Source organism: Trachinotus anak, unplaced genomic scaffold (assembly GCF_046630095.1).
Source record: "Trachinotus anak isolate AG129_WGS33_773 ecotype Australia unplaced genomic scaffold, CSIRO_AGI_Tana_v1 ptg000002l, whole genome shotgun sequence".
Lineage (NCBI taxonomy): Eukaryota > Metazoa > Chordata > Actinopteri > Carangiformes > Carangidae > Trachinotus > Trachinotus anak.
In genome coordinates, this window is record NW_027273853.1 from 14,925,831 (window position 1) to 14,943,726 (window position 17,896).

At 42.4% G+C, this 17,896-nt stretch overlaps 2 protein-coding genes across 3 annotated transcripts; one reads left to right on the forward strand and one right to left on the reverse strand.

The window, feature by feature from the left end:
* Positions 1-5,298: 5,298 nt before the first annotated feature.
* Positions 5,299-14,050, forward strand: LOC139634274 (deoxyribodipyrimidine photo-lyase). 2 transcript variants are annotated; one of them, XM_071500637.1, is made up of 9 exons: positions 5,299-8,466; positions 9,773-10,445; positions 10,593-10,904; positions 11,009-11,181; positions 11,292-11,376; positions 11,486-11,718; positions 11,917-12,111; positions 12,221-12,446; positions 12,593-14,050. In XM_071500637.1, exons 1-9 carry the CDS (start codon positions 8,236-8,238, stop codon positions 13,135-13,137), a joined length of 2,673 nt encoding a protein of 890 aa, XP_071356738.1. In that variant the 5' UTR covers positions 5,299-8,235; the 3' UTR covers positions 13,138-14,050. The 2 variants fall into 2 exon arrangements, with proteins under 2 accessions (XP_071356738.1, XP_071356744.1); XM_071500643.1 differs by lacking the exon at positions 5,299-8,466 and adding an exon at positions 8,609-8,895.
* On the reverse strand, positions 14,051-17,411 carry LOC139634354 (glycine cleavage system H protein, mitochondrial-like). Its single transcript, XM_071500758.1, has 5 exons — positions 17,237-17,411; positions 16,932-17,014; positions 16,780-16,843; positions 15,638-15,769; positions 14,051-14,620 (listed from the first exon to the last, which is right to left on the reverse strand). Exons 1-5 carry the CDS (start codon positions 17,385-17,387, stop codon positions 14,523-14,525), a joined length of 528 nt encoding a protein of 175 aa, XP_071356859.1. The 5' UTR covers positions 17,388-17,411; the 3' UTR covers positions 14,051-14,522.
* Positions 17,412-17,896: the final 485 nt, after the last annotated feature.

Sequence of the window (17,896 nt, forward strand, 5' to 3'; positions counted from 1 at the left end):
AGGAAACATAACCGTGAAACAGTCTTAAATTGGGGGTGCAGGGATCAGACAAACATACGTGGAGAGAACAATAGCAAAGTAAACACAGAAGAGGGCTTGAGATAGCTTCGGAGCTGATGATAACCGTCTTAGAAAGTCATCCTGATAAAGTGATCCCCCACCATTTCTCCTTCTCCCTGTCCTCCCCCTCTTAATCAAATGAGTACTGTGCAGCTGGTGGGGTTGCGGCAAAAAGGGGTATGAGTGTCTGTGTGGAGAGGAGGTGGTGGGGGGGCTTTGAGGGATGGCGTGAAATTATTGCCTGCTGGTGTATATGTGTCGCTGGGGGTAGTGGAGTAGAGTAGGGGGTTGGGCTGGGGTTGGGGAGGGGGTGTAATGTCATTGCCTGCTGGTGTATCTGTAGTGGGGGCTCATTTAGATTTAGATTGGTTATGTGAGGAGAGAGCTGAAAGGCCAGCTCATGTTTATGCATGAATCCCAAAGCATGCTGCTGTGGTGGAGCCCTGTGTTAAAGAGACAGAGCTGAAATACATTCGCACATTTAGACACAGCTCTGCTTCTTTGGATAAGGATTCAATTGAAGTGACGCCGTGCTATCAGATACATTTCAATCAGTGTGTGTTGTTGTGTAGGCCTGTTTGTGCCATTCAATTGTCTGTCTGGTCTTACTTGTGCTTACGGGGGTAGATTACATATTTGTCCAAATATATATCATGCTGCTACTTTTAATCTAAAAAATGATCTTATTTCAGTTTTAAAAATGTGAGTGTTACCATACACTGCCCGACTGTGTTCTAACAATTGCTTTAGTATCTTCTACAGCTGATGCAGGGCTACACTCAGTGCACTGATGCTTCCTACATTACACTCATTCATACACCAAGAGTAATCAGTAAATGTCTTTGAAGGAGAGTTTGTTCAGCACTTCATCAGGTATAAAGTGGTTTTTATTTGGAAATGTGGTCCCTATCCATCTTTTAAATGACTTTTTAATGGTCGTCACACCATCCTAATCAATCATGTGGCAGAGCTAGCCTGCAAGCGCAAATACACTCTATTTATAATTCCTACATTCTGCTACAAAATCTGACTCTCTGCCGCCTTATTACTGTAAAACGGCCAGAAAAATCAGCGAAACTGTCTTTCTGATTTTGTGGAGATATTAGAAAGACTTCCTAGACTGATCGCCAGCATGCTGCTTATGAGGTACCCTGTGTAATCTGTCTTTATATCATATCAATATTTAAGAGCCCTCTCTTAAAGGGTGGATAGTTTAACTTTATCAAAATACTACAGTTTATTGTCATTCTTGGGTATCATCACATTCAGGCCCACACTTTTATGTGACCCTTCACCATCCCCCATCCATACTGGCACACCCCTGTTGGCCCCCTTCAGTACTTTACATCTATAATGAGATACAAATACGCATCAGCAGGACAGTGTCTACGCCACGCGTCACTGTGTGAATATTACTCACACTTATTAGCTGGATTATGTTAATCTTTACACTCTCTGCTCACAGACAACAGACTCCCCACGATATGGGGGTGGTCACGGCAGTAAGCGTGTGTTGTCGTGTGTGTATGTGAGCTTATGTGTGTAAGGCTGTATGTGTGTGTTAAAGTGATTGCCATGTTGTCAAACTGATCTGCATGTGAATGGGCTGTCTAATTACATCACTTATGCAAATGAGAAATGCACATATGCACGCACATACATACACACCACTGACAGCTTACTACTAAGGTCAGAAAGACAGTGTGAGCTATCCTTATTGACTAACATAGGGATGCATCACCACCTGTCAGAGGTAGACATGTCTTGACACATAAGTAGAAGTCGCAATGGACGTTTTGATACACTCCGTCAGATAAATTAGAAAAAAGAGTGGATGGGTCAAGCTCACAGTAGACTAAAGCACTTAGACTGTTATTGGAAAATGTCTGACCGCATATCCACTGATTAGTCTTTTTTCAGACTGAAACATTGATAGTATCCCCGTTGGAATGATTGATTGAGTCTGACACATTTTAATTACGCCCAAATTAAATGAATCGGTTGGCGGACTATAAAACATTGCTGTTTAATAACGAGCCCCTCCATTTGCCTTTTTTTCTCCTTCCTTCATCCAATCCCATTTTGGCTGCCCGCACCAAATAACCTCTCTCCATTTAATGATATGCAAATGAATTTTCATGAACCCCATGATCCCATGCGATGATTAAACTGAGATGACATTAGCTGCCATGCTGCTGCCACTGTCAGTGTTTCTGTCTGCCTCCTTTCTCTCTCTCTCTATCTCTACCATCTTTCTTCGTATCCACGACAACGGCCAACTGGTGATATTAAGGGGTTCACTGTCACCATTCCCTCATGAATTTTCTTTGTCAGAGACGACATTCTGCGTATCCAGTGTTGTTTCGGAGAAGTTTTTCCAGTGGTAGTGGGGATGGAGCATCAGACCATGAAATGTTGGTTGTTAAACCACATGTGATAGTGGTACACCGAAGACATGCATGTTACAACAATAAACAATTATTGTAATGCAGTAACATCGCATAGATGATTTTGGTAACCTTCCACATCTCTTCAATTTCCACTTCCAGTGCTCCCCTCCCACCGTTCCGTTTCAGTCTGGATCCAGCTCCACCTCTGCTGTCGTTTATTGTACTCCATTTGCATAATGAGGCCCAGGCTTAATTAAGATCCCACTGGAGTCTGGAGCCAAGGATGAAGGAAAGAAGGACGAGGAGGAGGGGAGGGGGGGATCCGGCGTTCCTTAGCTTATCCGCACGTGTCCAAATAGGAGGCACAATTTAAGGGGGGAGAAAAGCGTTGACGAGCGATTAAATCGCTAATTATGATCGGCTGTTAGAATTAGTGTGTGGCTGTTAATTAGCTGCAGATGAGATGCCCAGACAGTTGCCCGCCCCAGACGACTGCAGCACCCTACCTGACTGGCAATAGAGAAACACAGCTTGACACCCTGGAGATGATGCCAACACATCCCTCCCTTTTACACACACAGCAGTCTGAGGGGATATCCCTTTAAGAACATCCCAGGTGTGCATGTGCAGGAAAGAGGCTCTTCATCATCCTTGTCCACCTACTCCCACTGTTCTTTGTTAAACACAAAATTCCCTTTTTTTTCGTCTTCTATATCCTTTTTTCATTTTGCTCATTACTCCTCTCCTTCCACATGCTCTTCCTCTCCATAATGGAATGGTACGATCCTTCGTCTTAGTTCTTTGTAATAGGCAGCAGCTTCCTTCCAGCGCAGCAGCTGGCACTGAGCAGGCATGAGTTGGCATCGAGGAAATGTTTTTTTTCCCCCATACTTCCACCACAGTTGCATTTGTGGATCAGGTTCTAACCAACTGCTACTATTTTGTGCCCGCATTTACTACGCTTTTGTACAGCTTCTGATGGCGCCTGTGAATGGCTCCCAGTTTGCGTTTGGCATGGTGCCATCTTTCTGGTCTCTGGTCTCTCCCTTGAGGGGATGCCATCGCCAAAAACATTGACAGCATCCGAAATGTTCTGCTTACCGTATGGAGGTTTCTGTTTACAAATGTATGTGTTATGTTGGCTTGGCAGTGTGCCATCTTTCTCCCTGTGCCCTTGCTGGCCCTGAAAAGATGCCATCACAGAATCGCTGGCAACCGTTGCCCGGGCACCTCTTCTTGGCTTTGTCCAAGCAAACAAACGGTGATTAGCAGCAAATCCTCAGAGGTGAGTCCCCCTGTCTTCGACTAAGACAGTTCTATGCCAACCGCCTTGATCGCTTCGGGTACACCGCAACTGCAGGTTGGCACAGTGCCCGCTGGCTGGCACGCAGCGACTGGCATAGAGAGAAAGGAAAGTCGGAAAAATGGATAGAATGTAGGATTTTTGCCGCCGGTTTTCTTCTTCTGATCAGTGTCCACCGCGCAATTACACTTCACAGTTTCGTAGTATTCTCCATTTCCCTCTTCAAAATCCTTCCCTGCTTCTCTTCATCCATCTACATCTGAGTCATCCTCTGTCTGCTGGCATCTTGCTCACTTCTATGCTTCGCTGTCCTCTGATATTTTCTATATCTTCATTTTCTCCGCCCGTTCTGCTGTCTGTTTCGCCCAATTGTGCCTGTGCCAAGGTGGCACTATGGCAGCAGTATGGAGGTCTGTTTCTCTTCCTCTTCCATTCTTATTCTCCTCGCCCCTTCGCCCATGCCCATGCCCGCCCCCGCTCAAGTCCTGACTGGATGGCACTGTGCCAACCTGCCACCGCCATCGCTCTCATTTGTAGCTCATCCCTCCGTTGCCCTTCCCCCTGTCTTTACATTTACATCCCTCTCTCTTCCCCTCATTTCATTCATCCACTTTCTGAATCATTTACCCTCTGTGTTTGTATCAAATGCTGCGTTTGTATATATCCATAATGTCACTCAATTGACTCACATAGTCAAGTTTTCATCTCTTAAATGCACACCGCAAAACGCTGCTCTTTGTTGTCATTTGGGATACTTTTTTGGCACCTGAAGGAATGCGCTGAGTGACTGCCCTGTAGGTAATTACTGCTGCAGTTACTTATTCCACCGAGACAAGAAGAGAAAGACGAAGAGAGCCCTGAGTTTGGAGAAAGCTTGTGTTGTTTTAATTAACTTTTACCAACCCCCCATCATGTGTGCTTCTGTTCACATCTCCAAGAGACTTGTGCAGGTTGTGCTTGTTCACATGACCACTATACAGCAATACGATTGATCCAATTATCAGTAAAATCGATTGTGTGCAACTGACCTCGCCCACTTCGCCAAGATGACCCTTGCTCCTTTGTTTTTCTTTTTTTTCTCTCCTCTTTAAATCTCTCACGTCAAACAAAAGCTGCCAGTGGTGGTGGAGCTATTAAGCAAATACTCTCATTAGTACACAAAACATAATGAATATGTAAATGATGTGTGTAATTTATGCATGGGTTGAGAGACATGTTCTCTTTTCAGTCCTCCATTGTAATCACTCTATTTATATCCCTTTTTCCTTCGTTACTACACATTCTTATGCCAATTTCCCTCTTTTCTTAGACCACATCCTGTGAACAAATCCTTGGAGGACTTCTTGAGGTCTCACTATTGTCTCTTTTATTTGGTGTTTTTTTTTTTTTTTGTTGTTGTCTTTAACCACAGTTTGTAGTTTCTAATAGTCTTTCAAAAGTCCCTCTCTTTTTCTTAGTTTGCTTCTTCCTGCTCACAGCCTGTCCTCTCCAAAAACAAACCCTGCAGTGACGCATTAAACAAACTAGTGACTGTTTGAACAAGGTCTTCTTCCAGGAATATGAATACTGAACAGTCTGTCTACGAAATCACGTCAACAACTGGCTGTGTTGTATACTGTGTTTCCCTTTGTCCCTGTGTGGCTGTGTTGATCTTAATGTGTGGTCCAAACTGTGTGGTAAATTGAAGCGTGTCCTTATAGACGGTGAGTAGCCTTGCTCCTGTCTAGGATAAACACCTATAATACTCTGGCTCCCTTGGCAATCACCATAGCAACAAACCGTGGTACCCACGTGAGTTGCATAATAAGATGTTCCCCAAGACCATGAACCATAAAGCCGCGACAAACTAGACACCTGCAGCAATGAATGTGAATCAGAAAATAACCATTCAAATGCCAAACTTCAACTCTGACTCATCCCAAACTAATCTTTTATATTTATCTATAGGCTTGCATCACACAACACACACTCTCAGACGCACATGCACCTTCTCTCTTTCTCTCCAGACCTTAACAGGTGCTGATGAGCTGCAGTCAATGATTGTAATGAGCTATCGATCACCGTGGGAAAAAAGAGGGACAGAGAGGGGTGAGGGAGGTAGGGGGAACCAGAGGACACACACACACACACACACACACACAAACAGAAAGAGGTGGACTGCCAGAAAAAAAAAAAAAAAAAACTTCAGATGAACTAAATGGAGACAAGCCACCCAAGACAGAGTATCAATACCTGCTTTAATCAAGTCCTCATCTCCTATTGTTCTGCTTTAAACAGAATTTATGGGATAGTGCTTTCTGCCAGTGCAGGTTCAGGGGAACTGTTCAACTCAGAGCGGCTTCTGGACCAGCTAATCAGCTCAGGGTGACCATGCAGACATGCTTGTCATGACCGAGTCCAGATGCCAGTGAATGGCACTGACGCAGTATCTCTATTTTCCTCTTTTTTTGTGCTGTGTGCATGGAGTGGAGGCAGACAGCTTTAGGGAAGGGGGAGGTGCGTTGTGTGTGTGTGTGTGTGTGTCGTGTGCGTTGGCTGGCGTTTCGGATAATGAAATGCAGCAGGGAACAAAGAGCTGGGGGCCCCTATTCTCTGTGCTGCAGCTTCATTTTCACTCCCGTCAGTCTATGATTCTTCTATACCCTCTTTCTTGTGGATGTGTATGTGTGTGTGTTTATGTTTGTATGAGCGGGTTGTTGTGTGTACGCATGTGCCCTCCTCCTTCTGTTAGTATTCTGCATGGCAGATCCCCCTAATGTAATAACTGTGTCTGCATGTCTAATTTACAGCAGGGGAGAGTAAATAGCCTGTGGTTAATTACAGTATGTGTATGTGTGTGTATGTGTGTGTGCGAGTCCATGCAAGTGTCTACATGCGCGTGGGTGTGTCAGAATGATTTATGAGTTGCAAATAGCTACACCAGTGGCCCGTTTCTCCTCACTTAGTTTTTAATCTGTCTTTCCATTAATTTTCCTGGAGATGTTATTATGGTTTTATAACAGCGTGCACGAAGATGCACATGTGAGTGCACGTACGTGTTAATGAGACAGAGGTGTGGACATTTTGTGAAGATCGAGGCTACATGGGCACCTGAGCTGCACTTTGCTTTTTACGCTCTCTACTTCTCCATTTTGCTTCCTTGCGTTCCCTCTTTCTCTCTTCCGGTGCTTCATTCACTCTCTTCATTGAGAGCCACAGTGAACACAGATCTTTATTGACAGTACACGGTAGAACATGGAAACAGCAGGTCAATCCGTTTAGCCCAAGGGCCGATACACCAATTCACCAATTTGTCAGTGTTAGTTTGAGAGAGAAAAGCAGCTAATCTCTCCTCTCTGCTCTCTATTGATCACACACTTAGACTCCACTTCTCTGTCTAAACACTATTGATTCTCTCTCTCTCTCAATCTCTTTCTCTCTCTCCCTCTCTTTCTGTCTAGCTCTCGCCACATACCACAGCTCTCAACACATCTTCCTTTCATACACTCTGACTGCTTCTCACATAAAGTCTGAATGATTGGGACTGTGTGTTCCTGTACATGAAGCCCTGAGTTAGATTTTAGAGGAATACACGAGAATAATTTAGCATGAACAAAATAAGACCTTGAGTAATTTCTGTAATTCAGTATAATAAGTGGAACTTATCAACTATACAAACCATTTTATAGTTTGGCCCTCAAGTGTCACAAATCATTGCTCCCTGCCATATACATCGAAAAGCATAGTCTCATTAAAAAAATCAATTACTTAGCAACCTCTCTACAGAGCGAATACAGAGCATGATTAAAATTCACTGCTGGATACACTGTCTCCTGGCTTTGTTTTTCAGTCTCACATCACAGGGTGCACTTGAAAAGGACCACATTCCTGTCAAGATGAAGGCTATGTAAAAATGAGACAACTGATTATCTTAGGGGAGATGCCCCCCCCCTTTCTCAACATCATTTTTTACATCAGGTCAAACTGAACCAAGGATCTCTATTTGACTGGATTTAGCTTGTGGGCACCCCTGTCATTAAATATTTTAATTGATTGATATGATTTGGAAGAGAAGTGATTATACTGTAGAAACGGAGAGAGAGTGAAACACTAAACAGATGTTCATGTAGCATTTATTATATCTATACCTCTCAATCTTAAGCCAAATCGAAGAAATCTAAACAACTGTTACTGTAAAAAAAAAAAAAAAAAAAAAAAAAAAAAAAGTCAAGCACCCATGGAGTTCACTGTCCTTCCTACATGGCTCTTATTTATAAGACTTATACGCCCCCTACTGGTGAGATTAACCCATTACAAGCTTTTAGGTTTGCAGGTTACAAAACACCGACACATGGCTTGTGTAACTTAAAATCAGCTGTTTGGTAACCGGCAGAGGGTGGGTGCAGGACGTGTGGACGATTGAGCTGTAAACCATGTACTAGACCAATACAGGTGACTTTTATAGCATTTTACACACAATATATCGTTACCTTTCGCTTGAAGATGCCTCCCTCAGCGGCTGGTGCCGAAGACAGTAGAACCTTGGTGAGAAAGTTGCTGAAAGAAGTGCTGGTGGGTCGAGAGGATCCCGAGGGTTTCTTCGCTCTGTGCGTGTCCGTGCTGGGGCACCAAGAGACCCGCTCACAGTTCCTGTCCCTCATCCAGCCCCTGTCCACGGCCAAGTGCTCCCTGCACTCCACCCTCACCTCCATCTACCAGGAATATTTCTCTAAGGTCGGTGAGGGTTTGTTTGTTTAAATTAACATCATGCATACTTATAACGCTGGGTTAGAAAAGAAACGAAAAAATATCAAATATATTTTAAATATATATATTTTAAAAAAATATCTTACCTACCCATTTTGAGCTGGGTTTACTGTTTCTCAACCAAGAGACGAAAAAAAAAAACAAAAAAAAAACAACAAACCAAAAAAACAAAAACGAACAAACGTATATAAAAAAAAAAATCTACTTCGATTTTAGCAGAAACAGACAAATATGGACATCCTTTTGGATCTCTCTTCCGGCCACCTCATTGATTTAAGCACCACTTACACTAGCCTTTTCTTGGTTTTGTACCTTTTCATGAGGAAAATGGCAGACTCCTGGCTTACTTCATATTTTAATGTGTTTACCGGTCAGTCCCACCTGGTTCCCTGTCAGGTAAGATCCTGTCAGCTCCTGTATTGGGAGCAGCTGCCCCAAGATCTTGGTGACATTGTTTGGTACCCAGTGAGCTGAGTTAACTAGTAACTTATGTCACAATAATAGTAATGTTGTACTGAGTATTGTGGGTAGTTCTCAGTGGAGCTCTTGCTGAGACAGTGAAATCCAGCTAGTTAGCTAATAGCTAACAGAAATCATATAACATAACATAATGCAATATTACTACAAAAAAGGAAAAGAACTAAGTTTAAAAAAATAAAAGTAGTATGTAACAAGTAAGTAAAAGTAAACTAAGAAATAAATAACCATACCAATATATACAATCAGTACTGTCAAAAAGATGTGCTTTAAAAGTTGCCTTTTATAAACTAATCACTTGGACAATCAGGTGTTTTCACTTTAATCTGGTTGATTAAACCTCTTCTCAATGGAGCTCTGCTAAGAATTACTTGAGGTCATTAATACTAAGTATTAGTAAAATAAACAAAATAGTTTAGTATGAGTGTAGTTTAGCATTAACAAAGATGGCAAAAAAAAAAAAAAAAAACTAAACTAAACTAAAGGGAGTGAGAGAGATGTCAAACAAGTTCTGTCTGTACACATCCACACAGTCCTGAGAAGATGTCTAATCAGTTCAAATAAGTGAAACACCTGTGGGGCATGTCAGGTCTTAAACACCAAAAATGCATTCATGAACTGACAGATATCCTAGAACCTATCTATTGTAAAAGGTGCCTTTGTAAACTCTGTACAATTTTGAATCAAAGAAGGGTAGAGTGAATACTTCTTGACATTTTTAACCACAAAAACTTGCTGTCTTACACTTGTTAGGCTTGGACTGTACTAATACTGGGTTCTTCGAATTCAATCACAGACTGAAGATGATGAACTGGAACTTGCATTGGCTCTCTCTTTACTGGAAATGAAAGATCAGCAGATGTCAGCCCCCAGCCAAGAGTCCCGACATCAGCAGTGTAAAAACAGACCGATTCAAAGCAGCTCTGCTCAACTGACTTCAGTATCTCAGCCTCAGGGAAGCAGCCACACCCAGCTGGCAGATGTAGCTGGCAGGAAAAAAAATACCCACTCTGCTCAATGCGGACCCTGGGGCTCGGTGTGCCCACCACAGACAACCCAAGAGACTGAGCTTCAGAAAAGCACACATGTTGACAAATATAATAAAGAGACACTGGGGACAAGTCAAAGTGTGTGTGTCTCCAAACCATCTGCTTCAGTTTCCAAACAAGAGATGGTTATAGAAGGTGGCCAAATGACAAAAGAGGGAGATTTGAATCATTCAGAGAAACCAAAACGCTCTAAGAACAGGCGACAGCGGCGTAAAGCAGGTGGCCAGCAGGTTGTAGGTTTGTCCTGCTCTCCGTCAGCACTGCAACCAGTACTGCTGTGGTTTAGGAGGGATTTGCGACTGTGTGACAATCCTGCTCTCATTGGCTCATTGGAGGTTGGGGCACCTGTCATCCCTGTCTTCATCTGGAGCCCTGAAGAAGAGGAGGGACCTGGGATTACGGTGGCTGTGGGGGGAGCTTGTAAGTTGGCTTCTTTGAAGCACAGTGCATTACTGCCCCATCCAAGTAGGGCACTCCTTTGTGGAGACTGCCCTCTCGATATAATAATTGTCACCAAATTACCATTTTGTAAACTGTGAACAATCATACTTTCTCTTCTTTTTACAGGTAAATACTGGCTTCATCAAGCTTTGTCTTGTTTCTGTTCATCTCTGGAATGCATTGGCAGCCGCCTCATCTTCCTCAAGGCAAGAGGAGAAGGGAACAGCATGGGATCTTCTCTGTGTGCTCTTAAGGAGCTGATAAAGGAGACTGGGGCAAGAACAGTCTTGGCTAATGCCCTGTATGAGCCCTGGCTGAAGGAGAGGGATGACATGGTGGTGTCAGCTCTGCAGAAAGATGGTGTTGAATGCAGGATGTTCCACTCTTATTGTCTTAGAGACCCTTACTCTATCAGCACAGAGGGTGTGGGACTCAGAGGTTAGTTACAGTGAGGTGAACATGGCACACGGAGCTTGTGTTCAAGCTGAATTGCAATATGGCCTATTTTTCTGAACTTCTGTTTGTTTTCTTCTTTGATATAGGGATAGGTTCAGTGTCTCACTTCATGAGCTGCTGTAGACAGAACCCAGGGTCTGCATTAGGGGTTCCTCTGGACCCTCCAGCATCTCTCCCCACACCTGCCCACTGGCCTCAGGGTGTCTCTTTGGATACTCTAGGGCTGGCACGCATGCCTCGCAGGAAGGATGGCACATTGGTCAGTAATCACAGCAGTGCAGTCCAATAGACCCGAGCTAAAGCCCAGAATACGATTAAGCTTAGATCATGCAGACCATAATATTTTCTTGTGTTCATTTTTGCATTCAGATTGACTGGGCAGCTAACATTCGTAAATCCTGGGATTTCAGTGAAGAAGGAGCACATGCCCAGCTAGAGGCCTTTCTTCAAGATGGTGAGACACCTTGTGTACACATTGTATACATTATACATTGTGTTTGTAGCAATGTTAAGAAGCATAGCATTAATTAACAGCACCTTATGATAATTTCCACATTTCCTAGGTGTTTATAGGTATGAAAAAGAGTCAGGAAGGGCGGATGCTCCAAACACCAGCTGTCTGTCTCCCTACCTTCACTTTGGTCAGCTCAGCCCCCGCTGGCTATTGTGGGATGCCAAAGGGGCACGCTGCCGACCCCCGAAGTTCCAACGCAAACTGGCCTGGAGAGATTTGGCTTACTGGCAGCTAACACTGTTTCCTGACCTCCCCTGGGAATCCCTCAGACCTCCATACAAGGTAGAAATTGGCTTCAGACTAGAGAGGAAAGGGAAACATACATTGCATTTATGTGATCAACAAACAAACATTTACTTTGAGTGTTAGACATAAATGCAATGTACACTTCACTTTCCTCTTAAGTAATAAAAAACCCTTTTCACACCATGAAAAACAAACGTTTATTACAAAGCCTTATTCATCTAACGATATTTGCAGGCTCTGCGGTGGAGTACTGATCGTGGCCACCTGAAGGCCTGGCAGCGTGGTCGAACAGGCTACCCTCTGGTGGATGCAGCCATGCGGCAGCTGTGGCTGACAGGCTGGATGAACAACTACATGAGACATGTGGTGGCGTCTTTCCTCATAGCATACCTCCATCTGCCCTGGCAAGAAGGCTACCGCTGGTTCCAGGTGAGACCTGCACGTATACAGGCACAGAATGCACTCACATAAAAATCATATATACCTACGCACCGTAGAATTAGAAGTACTACTTAACAACTGTATCTTACATTTACAGGACACTCTAGTGGATGCAGATGTTGCCATAGATGCTATGATGTGGCAGAATGGGGGCATGTGTGGTCTGGACCACTGGAACTTTGTCATGCACCCTGTCGATGCAGCAATGACCTGTGACCCTTACGGCAGCTATGTTAGGAAATGGTGTCCTGAGCTTGCAGATCTGCCTGATGAGCTTATTCATAAACCTTGGAAATGTCCTGCGTCTATGCTTCGACGCGCAGGTGAGAAACGGGCTGTGTGGTCAACTGTTGACTTTTTTTCTAAAATTAGTTCATCGAGTCATTCAAAGAAAACAATTTAAAAATGTTTTGAATAATGCCACCTCCTGACCCAGAAATCTCCTTTTCTTGCAATTCTCACTGTTTAGGTGTGGTGTTTGGCCAGACATATCCTGATCGAGTAATTACAGACCTAGAGGAGCGAAGGAGCCAGTCTCTGCAAGATGTAGCTGTGGTGCGGAAAGAGTTCGGACAGTATGTGGACAAGCGCACAGGCTGTGACTTGGTGCCTCTGCCCCCACGCCTTGTCTCCGAGGCCCTGGGCCTATCACACAGTAATGGTGGCGTGGTGGCAGAAGGGAAACAGTTCCTGTTGCCTGTTATCACCCGCATGGAATTCAAACACCAGCTAGAAGATCCAGATGCAGACGCTGCCTCAAATCCCTACAATGCAGTTCTAAAGGGGTACGTGAGCCGAAAAAGGGATGAAACCATAGCCTTCCTGAATGAGAGAGACTTTACTGCCAGTGTGATGTATGAAGGAGCACAGAGAAAGGAGAGGCTGGAGAGTGATTATCGCAGACTGGAGGGACTCCCTCGGCCTCAAGCACCTCGGGGCAGGGCCAGACGAACTCCAACAGCCAAGGACAGGTTCTCCATAGTCCCTGGTGGGGCGGTCACTTCACTCAGGTGACCCAGACATCAAGACTTGAAGTTTACAGGTTTTATGAAACCAGTTACTAGCCTTAAAATGCAAATGTTAAAATGTTACAGAAAATAGTCTAAGCTATGGGACAAGGACTGATTTGTTTTCATTGAAACAACTGAGAATGTTTGTGAGGGAGTTGCAAAATGCTGTTAATATTGTGTATCCTGTATAATCTCAGGTAATGAGCAATGGTACTGTTGTAGCCTCAAAGCCTCAGAAGTCATACCCATTGCTTCAAGTAGGCCAATATAATTGGTTTTGGTGCAGTTTCCTCTTTTTCAGGTCTAATTTTAAACCATGAAAATTTGAGGTGTTTCAAATGACTCAGATACTGTGAGTCTGAGACTGTGATTCACATACTGTACATTATCATGAGAACCGAGAAAGGAAAATGTGGCGTTTAGTTCTTAGATCATTTTCTATATATATATATATATATATATATATATATATATATATATATATATATATATATATATATGCCTATTTCACAGGTTGCAGGTTGATGTAAATGGCATCAGAAAAGCTGCGATCTCGTGTTTATTGAAAGTCTCCAGTTGAGTTGGAGGTGGTGTTGGTTTCCAATCTTTTGCTTTGAATTTTGTTTTTGAAGCTACCTTTTCATATATTTGTATAATGGGTTCTAACTTCAGGCTGGAAATGTTGCCTACCATTACATATGTTTCACTTAATGTAAATACAAAGAAAACAACTTAAGTAATGCAAATTAACAAATATGCAAATACATTTGTATGATGCGATGGCTGACATAGTGTCAAGCATATCACTTGTTCAATACCTGTGTAATGCTAAAGATGTTGTGCAGTCACACTGAGTGAAAATATATGAGAGGCTGTAATTTTTTTAATATGGGGAATAAAAAATGAGAACAACAAAATTTGTAAGGAAATGTTTATTTTCTATCGTACAGGTCCCAGGTCTACAGTGTAGCTGTCATACATGCAACATAGACCAACACAATTAATAATACCAGAAAGACCAAAGTGCTTTTTAAAGTCTAACAATGTCCTAGAATAGAAATTCAAAGTTTGTTTGACAGAAATGCTTGGAAAGTGTTTTACTGACTGTGAGTCTCAGTGTCTTCTGTTAGGGGCTTTGAGGCTACAAGCTCAACACTCAGAGTTCAGTCAGTGCAGACTGGCAGGTCCCCTAAAGTCAGTCTTTAACAGTAGATAAAGGATTCCTAATGTTCACAGCTCTACAGCATTGGCAGGTCAGCAAACTTGAGCTCTTGAGCTCCGCCAGTGAATGCTAAGCATAGGGTTGTTCCTGACACAGGCACATCTAGTGTATCTCCCTGCCAGTGGTATTTGAAAAGAGAGAGGGAACGTAGCACTGACAAGGTTAGGTTAGTCCTCAATGGAGCGGATGTATCTCTCATAGGCTGCCTCGTCCATCAGAACGTCAAGTTCAGCAGGGTTGGCAATGGTCATCTTCATCAGCCAACCTAAATTTAATAGTAAAATCAGGTTAAGCTGTACATACGGTACATACCAGTGTTGTCCATATGTAAGTCCTTTTATCACAGGTCACATACATTTAACATCACTAACGCACCCAGGCAGCCATTGCCGTTCTTTATTTCATCAATTACAGTGAGAAAATAAACTTTAAGACCTTGAACTTGAATGGGTTAAGTAATCCGTCAGAGTGAACATTGTGTTTCCTTTTACTGTTGTCAAATTTACATTGTCAATGCATAGTGAAGCTATTGTCACTGGAACTTAACTTAAATTCTGCAGTGCATTAACATGCAATGATAATGTAACTTTGATACAGCAAAAGGAGACGACTTCTGAGTGGTGAATAACTATAGCAACAAAGTTTCAAGTTTCCTTGTGGATATACATATTTGTTATTGAAAGAAAACCTAGTTGCTGTCTGGGAGGTAGGATCAGTTGTAGAGGGAGGATGGTCCACAAGTGTAAGATACAAGATATGCTATACAGGTTAATTAATTAAAGATAATATGAATTTCAATTATACAAAATTAACTTCATGTCCTTAATCCTAAAGTGGCTGACTTCTGTGTTATGTTGCATTACTGTCATCTACTGTCCAAAAAATAATGTTGCTAGTTAACAGTTTCCTTTAACTTCAGTCTTTTTTGTTCACAGTTATTGTGAATTATTATGATTTTTTATCAGAACATGTGTATCCATGCTTTCTAAGAGTATCATGTGTCAGTCTGCAGAACAAATACAAGCAAAGCATTTATCTGTAAAATTTGGAGTTGAGTCTAAAACATAGGTAGATAAACTAAATAAAACTATTTCAGTTAAAATGTTTATTAGTTGTTTAACGTAAAAAGCTCATCAATGTACTGACTCTGAACATGTTTCTTTTGCAAGATGTACATGGTACATGGTATATGGATAACTGGAGTAACAGATTTTAGATGGTAAACAAAGACTGGTGAAAGATTTACAAGGACTGGACAATGCATTTTTACATGTGCGCTTACCATCTTTGTAGCAGGATTTGTTGACCAGACCAGGGTTGTCTGCCAGTCGTGTATTGACCTCTACAACCTCTCCAGTCAAAGGGGAATAGAGCTCACTGGCTGCCTTTACACTTTCCAGAGCTCCAAACTCATCTGTGACAGTAAAGTTTAGAAACAAATGCATTTACATCAAAGTTAAGCCATGTCAGAAGAATAGCAACTATACAGAAGGTAGACGCGAATATTTCTAAGTCAGGTTGGAAAAATAGTTGGCAACTATTAACTAATTCATCATTTTAGTCCTTTTTCAAGTAAAAAATTAGATAATGCCAAATATTCCCTGATTACAGCCTTTTAAATGAGAGGTTTTCCTGCTCTTCTTTGTCACATACAATTGTAAACTACACATTTTTGGTTATTTGGACTTTTGGTCAAACAAACCAAGACATCTGAAGACGTCCCAATTGGCTCTGTGGATTCGTATTGGCCATTTTTTGACATTTCAGTGTCGGAATGACTACTTGATTACCGTAAATAATTGGCAAATTTACCAAAAATGAAAACAATTGTTAGTTGCAGTCCCACATTATAAGCAAGCTGACTGTAGCTATCTTTCTGTCATCTGTAAAGTAAAGTAATTGATACAAATAAAATGAGATAATCATTAATGTGTTCATCAAGCAAGTACAGGCACCGTTGATTTTGCTCATACGTCTGATACGTTAAGAAACCTTTATTACATCATTGTATTGCAGCCATGTATTAGATATAAATTTTAACACAACACTAATGATAAAAATTGCAACAGAAAATACTGATATTTGAAAATAAAAAAAAAAATGTAATCAAAGATGCCAAATCCATAGGTTCACTTTATTTATTTATTTATTTTTTTCACAATTGTGACCTAGAAATGGGCTGGACAATAAACTTGTTACTACTGGCACCATTTCAAAAAACTTTTGGGGCATTTCCGCACTTTGATTTATTTATTTTCATGTACTGATCAACACATATCCAAACACTGACATATCACCGGGCCTCTGTATAAGCTGGGCTCCACCTCATAACTCAACATGTACAGCGGGAACAAGATACACGGGATCAGGTGTAATCCCCTTCACACCAGTGCTGAGATGTCAGCCTGAGCCGGAGCTTCATACCTTGCTGTGCCAGCTGTGTCCCCACCTCTGGCAGTCCACAGTAAACTACATCTCCCAGAGCCTCCTGCGAGTGGAAGAGAACAAGGTCAGAGGTAATAGCGCAAACACCTACTTTAGTGTGTGCAATGTGTGCGCCGGGCCTGGGCACTCACTTGTGCGAAGTTGCTGATACCGACAGTCCCGAGTCCGCCGTCTTCTACCCGAATCCATTCGTGCTTGTCTGTGAATTTAAGTGCTGCAACACAACACAACAGACTCAGAACATACATGGCTCTCCACTACAGTCTGAAGAGTTTTTTTTTAAATCCCGGTAAGTATGACAACCAAGAGAAAACCCCGCAGACATGCTGCAGCGTCCTCTGCTCGCATGTCCTTCTCTCTATCGCTAAAGCTAGCCAGCGGCTACCCAGCTAACATGCGACACTACCACACATTCACAAAGGGGAGGGGGGCGTACCTGCTGATAATCGGCTAGAAGAGGCCAGTGCTCTTCGAAAATAAGGTTTCGATGCCAGCCGCAATGGGGAAAGCGGTGGCGAGCGGGTAAGTAAAGGCAAAACTGTGGAAAAGTTGGAAGACAGGGAGCGGAACAGCCCACACGCAGCCATCTTTGTCGCTTACTGATGAGAGCATAGGGCTCTTCTTCGTGGATATCAGAGGCACCGGTGGCTCTTTGCTGCCCTCCACTGCTCAGGGCTGAATTATCGATACAACAAAAATAAACATGACTTGCTGCTCCCATGCGGTGGGCCATATTTTGAGCCAGCATGGAGCAAATGTTTTGGCTCTGACAGGTCTAATTCTCAATAAACTGGGATTCTCCAATGAACACATTCACATAAAAGCCTGGTGATTACCAATAAATGTCCAATCTGTCCATCTGAATTTAAAATTTAAATGTTCGCTGATAATCAACATGTGCACGTTTGGTGTTTCTTTTGACTTGGTCAAAACTGTCATTTCCAAAATCAAGAAGTTTATCACAGTGCCTAAATATCTTAACATCTCTGGATTATTAAAATCATACATCTTCCCATCATGAGCTCATTTATTTTTAAAAATATTAGACCACCATAATATTGTGCTTTACCCATCTTTTTGCCTTTTTTAAAATTTA